The sequence below is a fragment of the Pristis pectinata genome, chromosome 13 (assembly GCF_009764475.1).
Source record: "Pristis pectinata isolate sPriPec2 chromosome 13, sPriPec2.1.pri, whole genome shotgun sequence".
Lineage (NCBI taxonomy): Eukaryota > Metazoa > Chordata > Chondrichthyes > Rhinopristiformes > Pristidae > Pristis > Pristis pectinata.
The window spans coordinates 1,105,598-1,125,831 of NC_067417.1; the positions used below are offsets into that span (position 1 = coordinate 1,105,598).

A 20,234-nucleotide genomic window follows, 5' to 3' on the forward strand; every position below is an offset into this window, starting at 1 on the left:
AAACACCAACACCTCCCAAGGACCACCTGCAGATTTCCAGCCCTGCAGTTTTTTTGGATCTTCATTTACTTGCCTCCGATGAGAGAACTGGACCACGGAACCACTGTGTTAACCTGTCCCCAGGAGAGACCTCATAAGCAGATCAGACCTGGAGCAGGGCACAGGAATACCAACCATCCCAGACAATGCAGGTCAGGGAACTGTAGCTGAGTTAAGACACAATCTGCAGTGTCCTTGCTCCTGATCACCCTCCTGGGACTTTGGTTGGGGAGCATGGTACCACTGACAATAGGAACAGAAACTGTGTGCATGGTAAAACCTCCCAGGCTGATTCACAGCAACTTTATCAAACATGGATCTGCTACCAAGGGCAGAGGGGACCAGCTCGGTGGGCAACAGAGTTGGCATGGATGAGCTGGGCTGAAGGGCCTGTTTCCATCCTGTGTGACTGAGCTGCACGAAGAGACTGCAAGTGCTGGAAATGTTCAGCTGTGGATAGGGGAACAGGTAAATATTTCAGGGCTAAAGGCTCACATCAGCTTTGGGAAATGTTGCAGATTTAATAAATTTAAAGCAAGTACAAATGAGGGAAAGTGGACTGAGGTGACAGACTGTGTGACAGTGCAGAAGGCAGGAGATTAAATGACAACAATCCAGTCCCTGGGTTAGACAAACCACAAGATGGGTGTGAAGGAGATACAGGAGACAATAACCAAAACATTCCCAGACACTTGCAGGAAATTGGGACTAGCTGGGCAGACATGGTCAGCATGAACTCGTTGGGCCGAAGGGCATACATCTGCTCTGTGACATACATCGGAGCAGTGGTTGTGGTACAGTTCCCTCCCAGGCATCATTCCTGCTTCTCAGCCTGTGGTTACTGCTCTTTCCCAGCCGGGTTTCCCCACTTCTGCACCTTGCAGTTCTCAGGGGTGATCATTGCCCTGAAACACTAACTTTATTTTTCTCTGCTGGTCCTGCAGAGCATTTCCAATAGCGTGATTTTATGGCAGAGGTGAGGAGAGCAGGTTAAAAGCCTGTTAGAGGGGATCAGTGCTGCGGCCACACACTGGAGATTCGGCCACTGTACCTGGGCTGAGCCACTTACCAGCTGGGTGATGAGCTGCGAGGCCTCAGACTGGCTGGCTACAGGTAACAGGGTCAGGCCCAGCTCCAACACCACAAACCTCTGGACCCCAGCAAAGTACTGCTCGCTCAGCCGGGTCTTTTCCACCAGAACTATCCCATTCAGAGTGCTCGCCTGGTTACAGTGGGAAAAGGGGCAAAGAATCAGGTGTCAATGTCAGTCATGGAATTGTGCAGCACAGAAGCAGACCCTTTGGCCAACTGCATCTCTGCTGACCATCAAGCTCATCCATACTAATCCCCCCTGCCCGCATTAGGTCCATATCCCTCTGCCTGCTCATTGCAGTACCTGTCCAGGTGTTACTGTCCCTGCTCTACCACCTCCTTTGGCAGCTCATTCCACATACCAACTATTCCTTGGATGAAAAATAATATCTATTAAAAAAAATTAGGGTGCCTCACGAGCAAGTTATGCAGAGAGAGACAGCAGCCATTGAAGTTCACACAGATCCCCAAGCGATCTATCCTGCCCTGCCAATGAGTCCTGTTCTCTACGGCCCTGCCGCACTTTGTGGACCAGCCAGGCATCGTGCCCAGGTTGTGTGAGCTGAGAGCACTGAGACGCCAATTGATCAGCAAACAAACAAGCGAACAGCCACCTCACTGCGCCTCTGTTCTCTCTCTCACACTTTGTCCATGAACCTTTGGTTAGCAGGAACCATGAACATCAACATCCCTGGTCCCCAAGTGATGGGCCGTCGTTCTGGGCCTCCAGTCCAAGGGTAACCTTTCTCTGAATCCACCTGATTAAATCCCTTTCACCAGCTTAAGCTCGTCAATTGTATCACCTGTAAACTCAGGCCATTCCCAGTAGAGTCTACATAACCTGACTCATACCTTAACCCTTTTAATCCTGACATCATTCCAGTGAGTCTGCATAGCAGAAACTCAGGTTGATGCTCCTTTGGGAAAGCATAGTTTGTGGGTACATCAGGGACACACTGACTGTGGAGCTGATGACCTTCACAAGATTCACTTGGGAGATCCAGTCCTTGCTGAAGTCGAGGACTGCAGCATTCAAATCAGGTGACCCTGACCTTTACAAGAAATCAAGATACGACCTCTGGAAAGCTATCAGGAATGCCAAGAGACAATACTGGTTCAAAATAGAGTTCCAGACCAGCCGTCAGTTATGGCAGGGCTTACACGCCATAACAGGCTACAAAATGAAGTCGGGCTGCATAGTCAACAACAGCGCATCCCTTCCTGATGAGCTTAACACATTCTATACACATTTTGAACAGAAGGGGAGTGGATTGTCACCACCCACCCTGACAACCTCCAATGCAACTGAACCCGTGGTTACTGTCGAGGTCATAAGATCAGTCTTCTGGAGAGTGAACACGAGGAAAGCATCTGGCTCAGATGGTGTCCCTGGCCGTGTGCTCAGATCTTGTGCTGATCAGCTGGCAGAAGTATTTGCAGACATATTTAACCTCTCCCTGCTTCAATCTCAGGTTCCCACCTGTTTTAAGAAGACCACTATCATCCCGGTACCCAAGAAAAACAAGGTAACGTGCCTCAATGACTACCGACCAGTGGCTCTGACATCCACCATCATGAAGTGCTTTGAGAGGTTGGTCATGGCACGCATCAACTCCAGCCTCCCAGACAACCTCGACCCACTGCAATTTGCCTACCACCGAAACAGGTCTACAGTGGACACCATCTCCCTGGCCCTACACTCATCTCTGGAGCATTTGGACAGTAAAGACACCCACGTTAAGACTATTGTTTATTGACTACAGCTCCGCCTTCAATACAATAATCCCAAGCAAACTTGTCACCAAACTCCGAGACCTGGGACTTAACATCTCCCTCTAGAACTGGATCCTTGACTTTCTGACCAACAGACCGCAGTCAGTGAGGATAGGCAGCAATACCTCCGGCACGATTATTCTCAACACTGGTGCCCCACTAGCCTGAGTCCTCAGCCCTCTACTCTACTTCCTATATACTCATAACTGCATAGCCAGATTCTGCAGATAATACCACTGTAGTAGGCTGTATCTCAAATAATGATGTCAGAGTACAGGAAGGAGATAGAGAGCTTAGTGACATGGTGTCATGACAACAACCTTTCCCTCAATGTCAGCAAAACAAAAGAGCTGGTCACTGACTTCAGGAAAGGCGGTGGTGTACATGCACCTGTCTACATCAATAGTGCTGAGGTTGAGAAGGTTGAGAGCTTCAAGTTCCTGGGTGTGAACATCACCAGCAGCCTGTCCTGGTCAAATCACATAGAAGCCATGGCCAAGAAAGCTCACCAGCACCTCTACTTCCTCAGGAGGCTAAAGAAATTTGGCATGTCCCTTTTGACACTCACCAACTTTTATCGATGCACCACAGAAAGCATCCTATCTGGTTGCATCACGGCTTGGTACGGCAACTGCTTTGCCCATGATGACAAGAAACTGCAGAGAGTTGTGGACACAGCCCAGCGCATCACGGACACCAGCCTCCCCTCCATGGACTCTGTCTATACCTCTCGCTGCCTCGGTAAAGCAGCCAACATAATCAAAGACCCCACCCACCCCGGACATTCTCTCTTCTCCCCTCTCCCATTGGGCTGAAGATACAGGACCCTGAGGGCACGTACCACCAGACTCAAGGACAGCTTCTACCCCACTGCGATAAGACTATTGAACAGTTCCCTTATATGATGAGATGGACTCTTGACCTCATAATCTACCTTGTTACGACCTTGCACCTTATTGTCTACCTGCAATGCACTTCCCTGTAACTGTGACACTTTACTCAGTATTCTGTTATTGTTTTTACCCTGTACTGCCTCAATGAACTGTGTAATGAATTGATCTGTACGATCGGTATGCAAGAAGTTTTTCACTGTACCTTGGTACGTGACAATAATAAAGCAGTTCCAATACCAACCTGCATCTTAGGTCTGAAAGTGGCTGTAGAGACTGTGGATGTATTTGTTGTAATCTACCAAAATTCCCTGGATTCTGGAGAGATCCCAGAGGACAGGAACATCAGAAGTGCTAACTCAGCTATTCAAGAAGGGAGGAATGCAGAAAGCTGGGAACCAAAGCTCGTCACGTGAATGTGCAGAGAATGGAGGGATATGGAGTGAGATACAGTGCTGCCGAGGGATCTGGGGGTCCCAGTGAATGAGACAAAAGATTATAATGCAGGTGCAGCAAGCAATGAGGACGGTGATGCCATGTTAAACTCTATTGTAGGGGATTTGGAGAATATTAGTGGACAAGATGAGGAGGAATTTCTTCTCACAATGGGTCACGAACCTTAGAAACTACCCCAGAGGGCTGTGGAAATGGGGTCACTGAAGGGGGGGATTGTGTTATTTGAATTACAAGGAATCAAGGGGTGTGGGAGGCCAAGGGTGGATCAGCCACAATCCTACTGAATGGAGCATGTTCCAGCACCCTCCCTCTGCTTCTAACGTTCCTCTCAGTGTTGCAGAAACAGGCAATACCTCGGCAGAAGAGAAACTGATTATCATTATTCTTAACTGAATGAAGTGCTTCTGACTTACATTCCGAAATCGGACAAGTTTTCTTCTGTAACCATTTCCGGCAACGAGGTCTACCTCAGAAATGTACAAAACACAGAGGCGCTTGGAGAGGTGGAAATCGACCAGACCCAAACCGTCCTCAAACACGACAGTAATCCTGCCTGGAAAGTAAAGAGAGTCCGAGACAGCTCAGTGAGTCAGGTTCCTGCGATTACAAGGACAGCGCAGAGGTCTGGTGGTGTGTGGCAGTGACACTGGCCAGCAGCACACAAAGCCCAGGTGTAAACCAACAAACCCGGCATCTGTCGACCGCACTGGTAAGTGCAATGAGGTGGAGAAACCCAACTGCCCAGCAGTGTGGGTGAGGGACCCACAAGCTGCAAATGACTGCACGGTTCACTGTCCCCTGCGACAACAGTGCAGCCAGGAACAAACACAGACAGAGGCAGAGGATGGAAAGTATTCCCTGCAGCTATTGTAAGAACAATAATTTAGTGATAGGGAGATGCAAAACAGAAACAGGCCCTTCGGCCCACCGAATCCATGCTGACCATCACTCACCCACTTACACAGACCCTACATTAATCCCACATTCTCATCAACTCCCCCAGATTCTACCACTCACCCACACACTCGGGGCAAATAACCGAGCAACCTGCACGTCTTTGGGACGTGGGGTGAAGAGCACCCAAGGGAGATGTGCATGGTTATAGGGAGAACGTGCAAACTCCACACAGACAGCACCCAAGATCAGGATCAAACTTGGGTCACTGGAGTGTGAGGTAAAAACTACCCCCAGGTAGCCAAAGGATACAGCAGTCAGGGCCCAGACCCATCCACCTACCCCACGCACAACAGTTACCCCAGTATTACACGGGTGGTCACCACACAAGAGGATGGACATGATCTACTGGAGACGGTGCAGAGGAGATTCAGCAGGATGTTGCTGGGGATGGAGTAGTTCATTACAAGGAGAGATTGGAGAGGCTGGGCTAGATTCCTCGGAGTGGAGAAGGCTGAGAGGGGACCTGTAGAGGTAAAAAAGTTATGAGGGGAATAGGTAGAGTAGATGTAAGAAATTGTTACCCCAAGGCAGAGATGGCTAAGACCAGAGAGCATGGGTTTAAGGCGAGGAGTGAGAGGTTTGGAGGGGTTCTGAGGAAGAGTTTTATCCCCAGAGGGTGGTTGGAATATGGAATGCGCTGCCTGAGGGGTGGTGGGTGCAGAGACACCACAGAAAGCATCCTATCTGGATGCATCACGGCTTGGTACGGCAACTGCTCTGCCCGACATCACAAGAAGCTGCAGAGAGTTGTGGACACAGCTCAGCACATCACAGAAACCAGCCTCCCCTCCATGGACTCTCTCTACACTTCTCGCTGCCTCAGTAAAGCAGCCAACATAATCAAAGACCCCACCCACCCGGACATTCTTTCTTCTCCCCCCTCCCATCGGGCAGAAGATACAAAAGCCTGAAAGCACGTACCACCAGGCTCAAGGACAGCTTCTATCCCACTGCTATAAGACTATTGAACAGTCCCCAGTACGATAAGATGGATTCTTGATCTCACAATCTACCTGGTTATGACCTTGCACCTTATTGTCTGCCTGCACTGCACTTTCTCTGTAACTGTGACACTTTATACTGCATTCTGTTATTGTTTTGCCTTGTACTACCTCAATGCACTGATGTAACCAAATGATCTGTATGGATAGCATGCAAAACAAAGCTTTTCCTGCACATTAGTACATGTGACAAGAATAAACCAATTTAACAAGTATCTGGGCGAGCATTTGAGTCACTAAGGCAGGGAGGTCCATGGACCAAGCACTGGCAACTGGGTAGATGGGTACGATGCTGGCATGCACTGAATGGGCTGAAGGGCGTCTTTCCATGCTCTGTCACTTGGGCAGGTCTCAGTCCCAGCACACTGAAGGGAAGAGGCAGTTGTTCCTTCAGACAGCAGTGAACCTTTGGTGTTCTCTACACGAGAGGACAGAGGAGGTTCAGTCACTGGGTCCATTCAACACAGAGGTCAAAACATTTCTGTACATTAATCAAGGGAGGTGGGGATAGGGCAGGGACACGGGGCAGAGGCTGATCAGTGTTGTGTTGAATGGATCGAGGGGCTGAATAAATTGTGCACAGGAATCAGGAGCAGGCAACACGTCACGGGGCAAGTGTTCAGTCTGAGGCAGAGGGGATGGGGAGAAGAGGCAGGGAGGTGGAGCAGTGATGGAGGAAGAACGCAGGACGGATGTTGGAGGTATAAGAGGGTGAGGCCGCAGCTACAATCCTAATGGAGGCTGCAGAAACAGACGAGATTTTAGTTTGGTGTGCTGAGGTGCGAAGCCAGTGTGGGTTGGGTAACGGTCGAGACTGGTGGGAGAAGTTAACAAGGCCAGACCGAGGGTGGGGCACACGAGGGGGAGGGGGAGGAGTGGTTCTGCTGGTCCGTTATGAGTTCTTCCAACCTACCCCGACAGCCAAGAGCCAGCTCTGAACCCCTCCACTTCTCGTTCACAATGACATGTCCAAAGGGAACTGCATTAGCTCCTGCTCGGACCGGAGTGCTGCACACACTCGAATTCAGTGACGCATCCATCACAGCTCCATGCAATCGTCACACGTGGCTCCTGGGGAACACGCCCTGCAAATCGTCACACGTGGCTCCTGGGGAACATGCCTGGCAGATAAACAGAAATAGGAATGCACTGGCTGAGTGATGAGCAAACACTAGAAACCTCGGTGTACACATCAACTGCCCTTTCATAGAGACACAGGGAACTGCAGATGCTGGAAGGTGGAGCGAAAATCAGACTGCTGGAGGGACTCAGCGGGTCGAGCAGCATCTGTGGAGGCAGAGACAGTCGACATTTTGAGTCGAGACCCTACAGCAGGAAAGACACTTGGACGGGGACACGGATTGGAAAGGTTTAGAAGGAGATGGGCTAAACGTAGGCAAATGGGACTAGCTTAGATGGGAACCTTGGATGGCATGGACCAGTTGAGCTGAAGGGCCTGTTTCCATGCTGTGTGACTGTGACTGGAGGAGAGGGGAGATGGCCAGTGTGACTGACCTCTTGCCCACCCCTTCCCTCTCCCCTCTCCCCTCTCCCCTGTGCTGACAGGGGCTGGACCCAAACATCCCCCATCCCCCTGCCTGCCAGACCCGCCGAGTGCCTCCAGCAGCCCCGTCACCCACGCTGTCCTCGGGGAAACCCCGACAAATGCAGACCAGCGACGGGGGAATGGCCCGCGTTGTCTGCCAGCCCCACCGATCCGACACCCACCACCCCCACCCATGGTGTGGGGGCTGGAGGGCGCGGTGTGTGAGGGGGGAGGTGAGGGGGAGGGGGGGAGGTGAGGGGGGGAGGTGAGGGGGAGGGGGGGACGTGAGGGGGGGAGGGTGCCAGTGCTGAATGCTCACCCCCCCCCCCAGGCAGGAGGGTGTGTGGGAGGGAGGGGGCGGGGATGAGGGGTAGAAGGGGGTGGGGTGAGGAGGGTGCAGGGGTTTTGGGGTGAGGGTGGGGGGGTGAGGGGGAGGGAGGGGGGAGAGGGGGGGAGGGAGGGTGGGGGTGGGGGGGAGGTGAGGGTGGGGGTGGGGGGGAGGGAGGGAGGGTGGGGGTGGGGGGGAGGACGGAGGGGGAGGGAGGGTGGGGGTGGGGGGGAGGGAGGGAGGGTGGGGGGGGAGGGGGAGGGAGGGTGGGGGTGGGGGGGAGGACGGAGGGAGGGAGGGTGGGGGTGGGGGGGAGGACGGAGGGGGAGGGGCAGGGTCGGTGCCGCCGGCGGACACTCACCCGGGGGTGAGGTGGGGGGTGAGAGGGGTCAGGGGTCAGGGGTGAGTCGGTGCCGCCGGCCGACACTCACCGGGGGGTCCGACCATCTCCCGCTCACCCTAGAATCCGCGGGCCCTGCTCCTCCCGCCCTCACCAATAAGATGTCGAGTTATGGTGATTGACAGTCATCGTCACCAATAGGGTTCCGACTTTACGCTGGTCAACAGCGTTAATCAACCAATCAAATTCCTACGTATTTGGTTTGACGGAGAAACAGCCAATCAGATTACACCTGATGGCACATGGCTGTGATTGGTGGATTGTGGCAGCCGCCGCGGCTGATAGGCTGGCGGAGTCAGCTGACGGGGCGGAGCGGTCGCATGTCCGGACATGTCGCGGTTTGACGGGCGGCGGGGCCGGAGCCGGAGCCGGGCGGCGAGGCGAGGCCCCGGTCCCCGCTCTCTGCCCCATGGAGCCGGGTCGGTCCCCGCTGCACAGCCTGGTGCTGGACTACAGCTGCCGGCACCGCCTGGAGCAGCTGGTCCGGGGTGAGGGGGGGTGAGGGGGGGTGAGGGGGTGAGGGAGGGGGGGTGAGGGGGTGAGGGAGGGGTGGGGTGAGGGGGTGAGGGAGGGGGTAGGTGAGGGGGGGAGGGGGGGTGAGGGGGTGAGGGAGGGGGTGAGGGGGTGAGGGAGGGGGGGAGGGAGGGGGGAGGGGGGGGGGGGAGAGGGGGGGAGGGAGGGGGGAGAGGGAGGGAGGGAGGGAGGGAGGGAGGGGTGAGGGAGGGAGGGAGGGAGGGGTGAGGGAGGGAGGGAGGGAGGGGTGAGGGAGGGAGGGAGGGGTGAGGGAGGGAGGGAGGGAGGGGTGAGGGAGGGAGGGAGGGGTGAGGGAGGGAGGGAGGGAGGGGTGAGGGAGGGAGGGAGGGTGAGGGAGGGAGGGAGGGAGGGGTGAGGGAGGGAGGGAGGGAGGGGGGGGGGGGGGGGGGGGGGGGGGGGGGGGGGGGGGGGGGGGGGGGGGGGGGGGGGGGGGGGGGGGGGGGGGGGGGGGGGGGGGGGGGGGGGGGGGGGGGGGGGGGGGGGGGGGGGGGGGGGGGGGGGGGGGGGGGGGGGGGGGGGGGGGGGGGGGGGGGGGGGGGGGGGGGGGGGGGGGGGGGGGGGGGGGGGGGGGGGGGGGGGGGGGGGGGGGGGGGGGGGGGGGGGGGGGGGGGGGGGGGGGGGGGGGGGGGGGGGGGGGGGGGGGGGGGGGGGGGTGGGGGGGGGGGGGGGGGGGGGGGGGGGGGGGGGGGGGGGGGGGGGGGGGGGGGGGGGGGGGGGGGGGGGGGGGGGGGGGGGGGGGGGGGGGGGGGGGGGGGGGGGGGGGGGGGGGGGGGGGGGGGGGGGGGGGGGGGGGGGGGGGGGGGGGGGGGGGGGGGGGGGGGGGGGGGGGGGGGGGGGGGGGGGGGGGGGGGGGGGGGGGGGGGGGGGGGGGGGGGGGGGGGGGGGGGGGGGGGGGGGGGGGGGGGGGGGGGGGGGGGGGGGGGGGGGGGGGGGGGGGGGGGGGGGGGGGGGGGGGGGGGGGGGGGGGGGGGGGGGGGGGGGGGGGGGGGGGGGGGGGGGGGGGGGGGGGGGGGGGGGGGGGGGGGGGGGGGGGGGGGGGGGGGGGGGGGGGGGGGGGGGGGGGGGGGGGGGGGGGGGGGGGGGGGGGGGGGGGGGGGGGGGGGGGGGGGGGGGGGGGGGGGGGGGGGGGGGGGGGGGGGGGGGGGGGGGGGGGGGGGGGGGGGGGGGGGGGGGGGGGGGGGGGGGGGGGGGGGGGGGGGGGGGGGGGGGGGGGGGGGGGGGGGGGGGGGGGGGGGGGGGGGGGGGGGGGGGGGGGGGGGGGGGGGGGGGGGGGGGGGGGGGGGGGGGGGGGGGGGGGGGGGGGGGGGGGGGGGGGGGGGGGGGGGGGGGGGGGGGGGGGGGGGGGGGGGGGGGGGGGGGGGGGGGGGGGGGGGGGGGGGGGGGGGGGGGGGGGGGGGGGGGGGGGGGGGGGGGGGGGGGGGGGGGGGGGGGGGGGGGGGGGGGGGGGGGGGGGGGGGGGGGGGGGGGGGGGGGGGGGGGGGGGGGGGGGGGTGGGGGGGGGGGGGGGGGGGGGGGGGGGGGGGGGGGGGGGGGGGGGGGGGGGGGGGGGGGGGGGGGGGGGGGGGGGGGGGGGGGGGGGGGGGGGGGGGGGGGGGGTGGGGGGGGGGGGGGGGGGGGGGGGGGGGGGGGGGGGGGGGGGGGGGGGGGGGGGGGGGGGGGGGGGGGGGGGGGGGGGGGGGGGGGGGGGGGGGGGGGGGGGGGGGGGGGGGGGGGGGGGGGGGGGGGGGGGGGGGGGGGGGGGGGGGGGGGGGGGGGGGGGGGGGGGGGGGGGGGGGGGGGGGGGGGGGGGGGGGGGGGGGGGGGGGGGGGGGGGGGGGGGGGGGGGGGGGGGGGGGGGGGGGGGGGGGGGGGGGGGGGGGGGGGGGGGGGGGGGGGGGGGGGGGGGGGGGGGGGGGGGGGGGGGGGGGGGGGGGGGGGGGGGGGGGGGGGGGGGGGGGGGGGGGGGGGGGGGGGGGGGGGGGGGGGGGGGGGGGGGGGGGGGGGGGGGGGGGGGGGGGGGGGGGGGGGGGGGGGGGGGGGGGGGGGGGGGGGGGGGGGGGGGGGGGGGGGGGGGGGGGGGGGGGGGGGGGGGGGGGGGGTGGGGGGGGGGGGGGGGGGGGGGGGGGGGGGGGGGGGGGGGGGGGGGGGGGGGGGGGGGGGGGGGGGGGGGGGGGGGGGGGGGGGGGGGGGGGGGGGGGGGGGGGGGGGGGGGGGGGGGGGGGGGGGGGGGGGGGGGGGGGGGGGGGGGGGGGGGGGGGGGGGGGGGGGGGGGGGGGGGGGGGGGGGGGGGGGGGGGGGGGGGGGGGGGGGGGGGGGGGGGGGGGGGGGGGGGGGGGGGGGGGGGGGGGGGGGGGGGGGGGGGGGGGGGGGGGGGGGGGGGGGGGGGGGGGGGGGGGGGGGGGGGGGGGGGGGGGGGGGGGGGGGGGGGGGGGGGGGGGGGGGGGGGGGGGGGGGGGGGGGGGGGGGGGGGGGGGGGGGGGGGGGTGGGGGGGGGGGGGGGGGGGGGGGGGGGGGGGGGGGGGGGGGGGTGGGGGGGGGGGGGGGGGGGGGGGGGGGGGGGGGGGGGGGGGGGGGGGGGGGGGGGGGGGGGGGGGGGGGGGGGGGGGGGGGGGGGGGGGGGGGGGGGGGGGGGGGGGGGGGGGGGGGGGGGGGGGGGGGGGGGGGGGGGGGGGGGGGGGGGGGGGGGGGGGGGGGGGTGGGGGGGGGGGGGGGGGGGGGGGGGGGGGGGGGGGGGGGGGGGGGGGGGGGGGGGGGGGGGGGGGGGGGGGGGGGGGGGGGGGGGGGGGGGGGGGGGGGGGGGGGGGGGGGGGGGGGGGGGGGGGGGGGGGGGGGGGGGGGGGGGGGGGGGGGGGGGGGGGGGGGGGGGGGGGGGGGGGGGGGGGGGGGGGGGGGGGGGGGGGGGGGGGGGGGGGGGGGGGGGGGGGGGGGGGGGGGGGGGGGGGGGGGGGGGGGGGGGGGGGGGGGGGGGGGGGGGGGGGGGGGGGGGGGGGGGGGGGGGGGGGGGGGGGGGGGGGGGGGGGGGGGGGGGGGGGTGGGGGGGGGGGGGGGGGGGGGGGGGGGGGGGGGGGGGGGGGGGGGGGGGGGGGGGGGGGGGGGGGGGGGGGGGGGGGGGGGGGGGGGGGGGGGGGGGGGGGGGGGGGGGGGGGGGGGGGGGGGGGGGGGGGGGGGGGGGGGGGGGGGGGGGGGGGGGGGGGGGGGGGGGGGGGGGGAGGGGAGGTGGGGTGGGGGGGTGAGGGAGGGGGGATGAGGGAGGGGGGGTGGGGGGGGAGGGGGGTGAGGGGGGGAGGGGAGGGTGGGGGATGAGGGAGGGGGATGGGGGGAGGTGAGGGAGGGGGGATGGGGGGAGGGGAGGGAGGGGGGAGGGGAGGGTGGGGGGTGAGGGAGGGGGGATGAGGGGGGGGTGGGGGGGTGAGGGAGGGGGGAGGGGGGATGAGGGGGGGAGGGGAGGGGGGGATGAGGGGGGGAGGGGGGATGAGGGGGTGAGGGGGGAGGGGAGGGTGAGGGAGGGGGATGGGGGGAGGGGGAGGGTGAGGGAGGGGGATGGGGGGGGGGAGGGGGAGGGAGGGGGAGGTGGGTGGGGAGAATGGGATCTGAGGGGCAGGTGGAGGATTGGGGGTGTGGTGGGGTTGAAGGAAAGTGGTAAGAGAGATGATGGGGTAGAGGTGCTGAGGGGGGGGGTTGGAGGTGGGGTGGAGGTGCTGAGGGGGGGTTGGAGGTGGGGTGGAGGTGCTGAGGGGGGGGTGGAGGTGCTGAGGGGGGGGGCTGGAGGGGCGGAGGGGGGGGTTGAGGTGGGGTGGAGGTGCTGGGGGGGGGGTTGAGGTGGGGTGGAGGTGCTGAGGGGAGGTGACTGAGGTGGGGGCTCTGATCCCACTTGGGACATTGGTGCGAGTGTAGGTGGTCCGGACCACTTGGACTAGGGTGACTCAGGGGAAGCTGCCGTGGGCAGTGTGAGGACAACACCCTATCGTTACACGGGGTGGTGGTGACCTAGCCCTCACCGCTGTGGGCCGGGGGTAGCCGTCCTTCAGGGCTTCAGCAACTCTTTCCATGCCTACAGATTGAAGGTGTAGCCATGGGCACCCACATGGGCCCTGCTGATCCTGCCTTCTTGTTGATTATATGAAGCAGTCAGACACGGGAGAGTAGGGATCACTGCTGCCCAGCTGACCATTTGTATTGTGCCAGCTCGGGTTTTGATCTTCAAATACCCTTTTCTTCAACTAATTGGAGACTGTGCTGTCACATTGGAGGTGGAGGTGAATTTTTTCATCAATGTTTGCCTTTGCCTTGGAACTCCTGAGAGGTGGCAAGTTGTCGTCACTGAGTAATAGAAACGATGAACTTTTGATGTTTTCTCTATTAACCTGAAGCAACCGTGTTCTTGTGCATCAACTCAAAGCACACAAGTTGGCTAGTGTCCACCCTGCTGTTACGTGTACAGTTGCTGAGTAAACCTTCAACGGTTTCTCCAGTGAGCAACAGAGAGCAGAAGGTCGCTGCGGCTGGCCTGACCTCTGCACGGCTCAGCAGCAGTGGAGACTGTGTCGCAGCTACAGAGAGGGTGAGAGAACAGCCTATTTCACGTTATCAAGCCTGTCACGTTATCCAGCGCTGAGGTGAGATCAGTGCGGCCTCTCTGAGCATTCTGGTGCATTCGCTAATGCCGAGCCCTGTGTGATTTCTCCCACAGTTTGCCTGCAGGGATGGGACATCAGCTTCCCTGAGGACGGAGCTCTGCCCCTTCGAATCGCCTGTGCCGCACTGTGGAGCACGGTGACGCGACACTGTGCAGACCACTACGGGAGGGTGGTGGACTTTGTGAACATCATCTGGCAACAGGCTTCAGACCTCCTCAGTTACCGACACTACCTCAAACTCAGCATCGCTTTCAAAGCCAAGGTATTGTAGAGGCAACCTGGTGTCCACACCCGGTGGCACTGCAGCACTCTGGGCCAGGGGCAGGTACATTGGCTTTGGTAGCAGAGACTGAGAAAGCTTCTCCCATCTGGTGGTGGGTCAGGAGTGGCCTGGACCAGTTCTCAGTAAAACAGATGCTGTACCGGAGTGGTTAGTTGTGGGAATGGGCCATTGATCCGCAGAAACTGGTTTGGCAGCTGGGCTTTTAACTTTAGGTCATTAAAGTAAATGTGGAACTGAATGAAAAGCTCTTTGGTGACCCAGGAACCTGGAGATTGTTGTAAAAGAAAATCAAATAAACGACAGATTCTGGCATACCCAAGATAAAGATGTGTGCTCAGCAGGTCGGGTAGGATCTGTGGAAAGAGGAACAGAGTTGATATTTCAAGTTGTAAACCTTCAGCAGAACTGGGAAAGAAGAAACCCGGTTACATTTAAGCTGCAGAGGAGGTGAGGAGGGGTGTGTGGAACATGTCTGACTGTGAGGCTTGGGTTGCAGAGGTGAGAATGGAGCCGTCTGGCTGACAGGTTAATGAGGGCAATTATTAAACAGGGAGGTGTACCAACAAATGTAGGGTGGAGCTGTAGGAAATGCAGAGGGTCAGGCAGCATCTGTGGAGAGGAGAAACTGAGTTAAAATAATGGATGGATGAGCTGCAGCAAGACTGTCCGGTTGTAACGCAGCAAGTGAGAGACTGCGATTATTGGATTCGATCTCGAGTGCAGAAGCTGCAACGTGCCCGGGCAGTAGATGGGTCCATCAGTACTGTCAGCCAGCCTCTTGTTCCATTAGGCGGGATGGGCAGACACAGGCCTGAGGTGGTGAGGCAGCTGGAAGCTGAGTGCAGACCTCTGATCGGGGTTTGGTCTCTGCACCGTGCAGGAGGCCACTCCGGTTGGCAGAATCCGATCTGGTTCACTGGTGTCTTCGGCAAGGGATCTGCTGTCGGCACCAGTCTGGCCTGTGTGTCATCCCAAACTCGGAATCCTTTGTACTTCCTAATGATGTAGAAAGAGGCCATTTGGCCCTCTGAGTCTATGCTGGCTCCCACAGCATTCATATCAGTCCCATTCCCTCGCATTTCCTTTGAATCTGTGCTCCCTTCCATGCACATTAACACCCCCAACTCTCCCAGCACCCACCCACACACCAGGGCGACTTCATTGTAACAAACTCTCCTAGCAACCTGCATGAGGAAACCGGAGCAGCCGGGGGAACCCACGCGGTCGCAGGGAGAACGTGCAAACTCCACACGGACAGCGCCGGAGGTTGGGATTGAACTTGGGGCCAGGTACTGAGGCCCGAGAGGTACCAGGGCATGTGTTAGGGACAGCACTCTGACATTGCTATATCCATGGTTACCACCCCTCACAAGGCTAGTCCTGTGTCCTGCCCCGGGGATGTCAGTGTGGAATGTTTCCAAACAATGACGTACAATGCCAGTGGGTCTTCTCTCTGAATTCCTGTCCCTGTGCAGGTGGTGATGGAAATGTTTGTGAAGCGAAGGAGCTCATTGGACATCCTACAGACTCTGGACAAATACTTCCCCAAGCTCCTCCCTGCTGACCCCAGGGCGGTAAGTGGTTGTCACCTGACTGACCTGGTTACTGGGAAAGTACCTCACACCTCGGCTGCTCTTCGCCTGACACCTGTCCTCGGACCTGTTGGATGCTGATTACTGACTCACCTGCAGAGCCGTTGCTGCAGTCGGTGGGGATTAGGTGCTGGAAGGGGGAGTCTGTGAGGGGGGAGGCTCGGGGGCGAGGGGATATAACCATTTCTGTGGTTCCCCCACAGACCAGGAGGGACATTCAGAAGGAGCGACGGTGTCGGCTGCAGTTCCGGAAACTCGTTCTGCTGCTGATACGAGACGAGAATTACCGGGAACAGTTCCTGCGGGTAAGTGTCGGAGCCTGAGGGACGTGAATCAGGATCTGGTTCACCGGCACTCTCCCTGTACCCTGGGGAGGGGCCAACACAGCCAGCCCTGTGGTCTGTCAGACACCAGCACAGATGTTAAGACAGATGGACAGCCCAGGCAGTGCCCAGCTGATGCACAACGGAGGCCGGCACAGCTGCCCTGCAGTAACGCATCAAATGGCAGTAACGTAATGGGGGTCGTGACTGTGGTCAGTGGTCTGCTCCCTCTGCAGGCAGTGCTGCTGCTTCCTGTGGGCTGGCGGGGTGGGTGTGTGTGTTTGGACGATGTGGAGGCTGTGTGTTGTTTGGGGGGGGGGGGGGGGGGTGCCTGTGTTGCTGGGTGTGCTACCTCCACAGTTGTGGGGGGCTGATTGTGTTGCTGTTCGTGTCCAAGGATGAGATGGAGGAGGAGTATGGCAGCTTGTTCATGACTGCAGCTCGGAAGCTGCTGTGGGAGTTCCTGGAGAGGCTGGAGAGTGCCCTGCCACGTCCCCGAGTTGATCAGGTAAGCTCCCGTGTCCAGGACTGATGTCTGACCACCACCTTCAGTGACCCTGCACACACTGTGTGGATTTGTACCTTGGATCCAGAGGTCAACACAACCCTGTCCATGTAGTTCAGGGATGTGAGAAAGTCAGGTGTGGATCTCACACACTGACTGGGATGGACTCTGACTGGGGCAGGGATGTGGGGAAAGTCAAGTGTGGATCATACACACTGACTGGGGCGGGGATGTGAAGTTAGATGACATGAACTGACAGCAACAGACTGGGACCCTGCCCCCTGTGCTGGGTTCTCCTGCTGCCTCATGGCTCTGGCTCCACAGTCTCTGTCTCACCTGGAGAGTCAGGGCTGGGGTGTTGATGTGAGCTGTTCCCCACCCACCGTGTCGCTGCCTGTCAGATCGCGGGCTACACCTTTATCGGACCATGGTTCAACCTCTCTCCTCTTCTCCCCGTTGCCTTCACAGCTACTTGCCTCGTGTGTGCACGAAGGCAGCCTCTCCCTGCGGGAACAGTCCCTGGTGTCTCTGCTGGCCGAGTCCAGTGGGTCTGTTCCAAATGTTCGCCTGCGAGAGCTGCAGCAGCAGCGCAGCTGGGACCGGAATGGTGAGTTTGGCAGTGCTGTGGTCTGACCTGGTCACAGCTCCCAGAGCCAGGCCTGGCAGCAGCAGGTCTCTACTCTGTCGGCTGATTAACATGTACAAGGCTGGCTGTGAGGCTGCACTGCCCTGGTGTGTGTGACCCCTGTACCATTAACTCTGCCCCCTGAGGTGACCCTCTGAAGCCCTCGTACCCACAGGAATCAGGGAGGGGCAATAGCTTCAGAAAGCTGCAGACATTGTCATGCAGTGGCGTCCTTACTGACACAGGATCCCAGGGGATGGGGCAACAACACAGCAGCAGGAAGGGTTACATATGGTAGGGGCAAGAAGTAAACTGAAGGGGGTTAAGGTGGGGGAGCTGTGGCAGGAAGACTAGGGTGTTCAGTGATGACACAGGCTTGGCATCTCCTGTGTCAACCCCATGGCCGGTGACATCCAAAGCAGAGGTAAAGGCTGCTGGCCCTACACTGGATGGGATTGGGGTGGTCTCAGCCCTCGCTTCCCCCCAGTGGGTGCAGCTCGGGGGAGCAGCTCCCTCCGACTGGGGACCGGCTGTTGGCTGGCCTCAGTGGGTCCATGGGTAGGGTCCCACCACTGACCCCCCTCCCCTCGCTCAGGACCAGGGACATTGCCCCCATGGTCTTTGGAAGGTATTGGTATATTGTCACATGTACTGAGGTACAGTGAAAAGCTTGTCTTGCATATTGTCCATACAGATCAATTCATTACACAGCATTAAGGTAGTACAGGGGAAAACAATAACAGAATGCAGAGTAAAGTGTCACAGCTGCAGGGAATAAGCCCACCCCACGTAAACAAGTTTATTACAAGTCACTACAAACTACAACAAGAACTAAACTAGCCACATTAAAATGTTACCTCCGTGGTGCTCGTGGATACCGCGTGTCCTTTCTCCCAGGATACCCGGGCACGGACATAACCCCGGAATTGCCAGGCAGTCAGCTCATGCAGGGCCCTCGCTGTCCACCCCTGTCCAGCAAACAGCCAGTGTGGCCAGGCCCGGGAGCAAGGCAACCTCCTCCCTCCCACCCCCCGCGCTGTGACCAAATACTAAAATGTAGCCAGAAGGCAAGGGGAGTCCCCTTCAGTTGGGTGACCAGGGGCTGCAGCCACACACACTCTGTGTACATGTGGTACATGGTCTCTTCCAGCCCACAGAAGTGACACATGGCTGGGAGATCCGTGTAGAGACTTGACGGGGCACCGCTCAATCCCACACCCCTTGGTGCCTGGGGCCCTGTCTCCGGTTCCATCTGGGCAGGGAGCTTCCCTCGAAACGGGAGGGACTTTGGCTGGAATTCTTGGCAATGTTCGGCAGCAGCAGCACCCTGCCTGGCCATTCCTCCATCCCCGTCCAGCAACCCGCAAATGCTCCCTCGACCCCACCAGTGGGTGCTGCCTGGCTGCAGGGTGGTGGAGTTGAGTAGGGGGAGCTACACTCAGTTGTTGACGGACAACCAGAGATGTCAGAGCCCGAGGAGCAGTCAGTGGGACAGGCCATGGGGTTTCTCTCTGTCCCTGTGGGGTCCCTGATGCACCCATAGCCCAGGGTTGGGTGACCCACAGTCCATGTACTGAAGTGTCCATGTTACGTTGCAGACGGTGGTCAGAGTGGTGCTGAGACGGGGTCCAGAGCCCCTGGGAACAGCGGCGCGGGAGAGTCTGAGCCGAGGGGTGGACCCTGTCCTGGGGCAGAGCTGGTGACTCCAGACACTCGGGAGGGGCACGGTCGGACGTCAGCGAGGGAGGAACTGCTGGAGGAGGAGGAAGCAGCACTGTCAGAAACTGGTTTGGGAGAGCAACCAGTAAGCTCCCCTCCCCTGCAGCAGCCCCGCGCAAGGGGACGAGCAGTGAGAGTGTGTGGGCAAAAGGGTCGAGGGGGAAGGCTCCAGCCCGTGGTCTTCTCTGCCTTACACTTTGATCAGGTGGAATCAGGGGTGTGCCCCTCGCCGACCCTGTCCCCTCCTGACCCCCTGCAGTCTCAGCGAGGGAGCAGTCCGCTGCCAGCCTGCACTCCCCACCAGAGCTGCGGTGCTGGGGATCTGTGCCTGTCAGTCAGCCGGCTGGGAGCCAGGAAATCCCGGGGCACAGAAGGGACAGACCACCGTCCACAGTCACCAAACCAGGGGCCAAGGGATGGGGTTGACATCGAGCTGCTGGCCGCAGCTGCCCTGTCACCAGAGGTCCAGGAGAGACTCCTGCGTTCCTCACGCTTCCAGCCCAAAGTTCTCCTCTTCAGACTGAGCTGTGAGCAGGAGGGTCAGCCTGCAGCGGCCGAGAGTTGGGGGCTGCAGCGAGAGGATCCAGTGGACGGTGGTAAACACTGCCAGCTTGGCCAGGTAGCCCACACACCTACCTGGCGATGGAATCTGCGCAAGAGGCCCCGGGAATGGCGGCTGAACCGTGCCAGCTGTGCCGTGAACGAACAGGACAGAAGCCCGTCCTCCTCCAGCGAGGAGTCCTCACACTCTGACACCAGTGACTACGAGTACTTCCCCTTCTGCAGCCAGCTGACGCCCTCTGGCAGGTGGACCACCTACCCCAGGAGGAACGAGATGGGCCAGTTCATTGGGGCCAAGACCGAAGGAATTGACTTGATCGACTCCTAAACGTGAGCTGACCAAGTACAACGTGCAGAACACACATCAGCGAGGACGGAGAGTTACAAGACCAATACCACAGTTCTGAGGGTTAGATTGCACAGACTTCTCACTGAGCCCATGTGTGTTCTGGCCCAGATGGAACCTCCTCGCTTTTCCACAGCTGCTCATCCAGGTACTGGTGGGGTTGTATCCACCACCAACTTACATCTTCACCCCCAGGTTTGAGATTCTTGCTGTTTACTGTATCTAGGACACTTGCTGGTTGCCTCAGTTTCCCCTTCACTGATTTCATCTACACAGTTTTTTTGGGAGTCTCTCTCCATAACTAGAGTTCTCAACATCCTTGTAAATCCTCTCTGCTCCCTCTCCAGTGGTGTCCCATTCCTGTAGTTCAGTGAACAGAACCATGCTGTGCTGTCTGAGGCCTCACCAATGCTTTGCACAAGTGTGTGTGTCCTACACCTTAAAATATCTAAGTCAAAGGGTGAATTATTAGAGAGTTTTCAGATTTCACAAGGAAGTGGGAGGCCTTGGGTTCAGGACAAATGCATGTGCTGCTGGAGTGCAGTCTGCCAGTAGGGTGGGAAGTTCAGAAACTCTCTCCACAAGGGTTGCAGCAGTTGGAACTCTTCCAACAAAAGCTAGATACTGATGTGACTCATAATTTAAATC

General features: G+C 61.5%; 1 protein-coding gene across 3 annotated transcripts in view; it reads right to left on the reverse strand.

The window, feature by feature from the left end:
- The window catches only part of LOC127577407 (Fanconi anemia core complex-associated protein 24-like), a 113,566-nt gene that overhangs the window by 1,486 nt on the left and 91,846 nt on the right, over positions 1 to 20,234 (reverse strand). The window contains exons 1-4 of one of the 3 annotated variants that reach the window (XM_052028594.1): positions 8,514 to 8,589; positions 7,122 to 7,329; positions 4,664 to 4,803; positions 1,109 to 1,261 (exon numbers count right to left, since the gene is read on the reverse strand). In XM_052028594.1, the coding sequence (XP_051884554.1) occupies positions 1,109 to 1,261; positions 4,664 to 4,803; positions 7,122 to 7,248 (420 nt within the window). In that variant the 5' untranslated portion in view covers positions 7,249 to 7,329; positions 8,514 to 8,589. Of the gene's footprint in view, positions 1 to 1,108; positions 1,262 to 4,663; positions 4,804 to 7,121; positions 7,330 to 8,513; positions 8,590 to 20,234 lie in introns of those variants that run through there. The other 2 variants (XM_052028595.1, XM_052028596.1) reach the window with 2 other exon arrangements.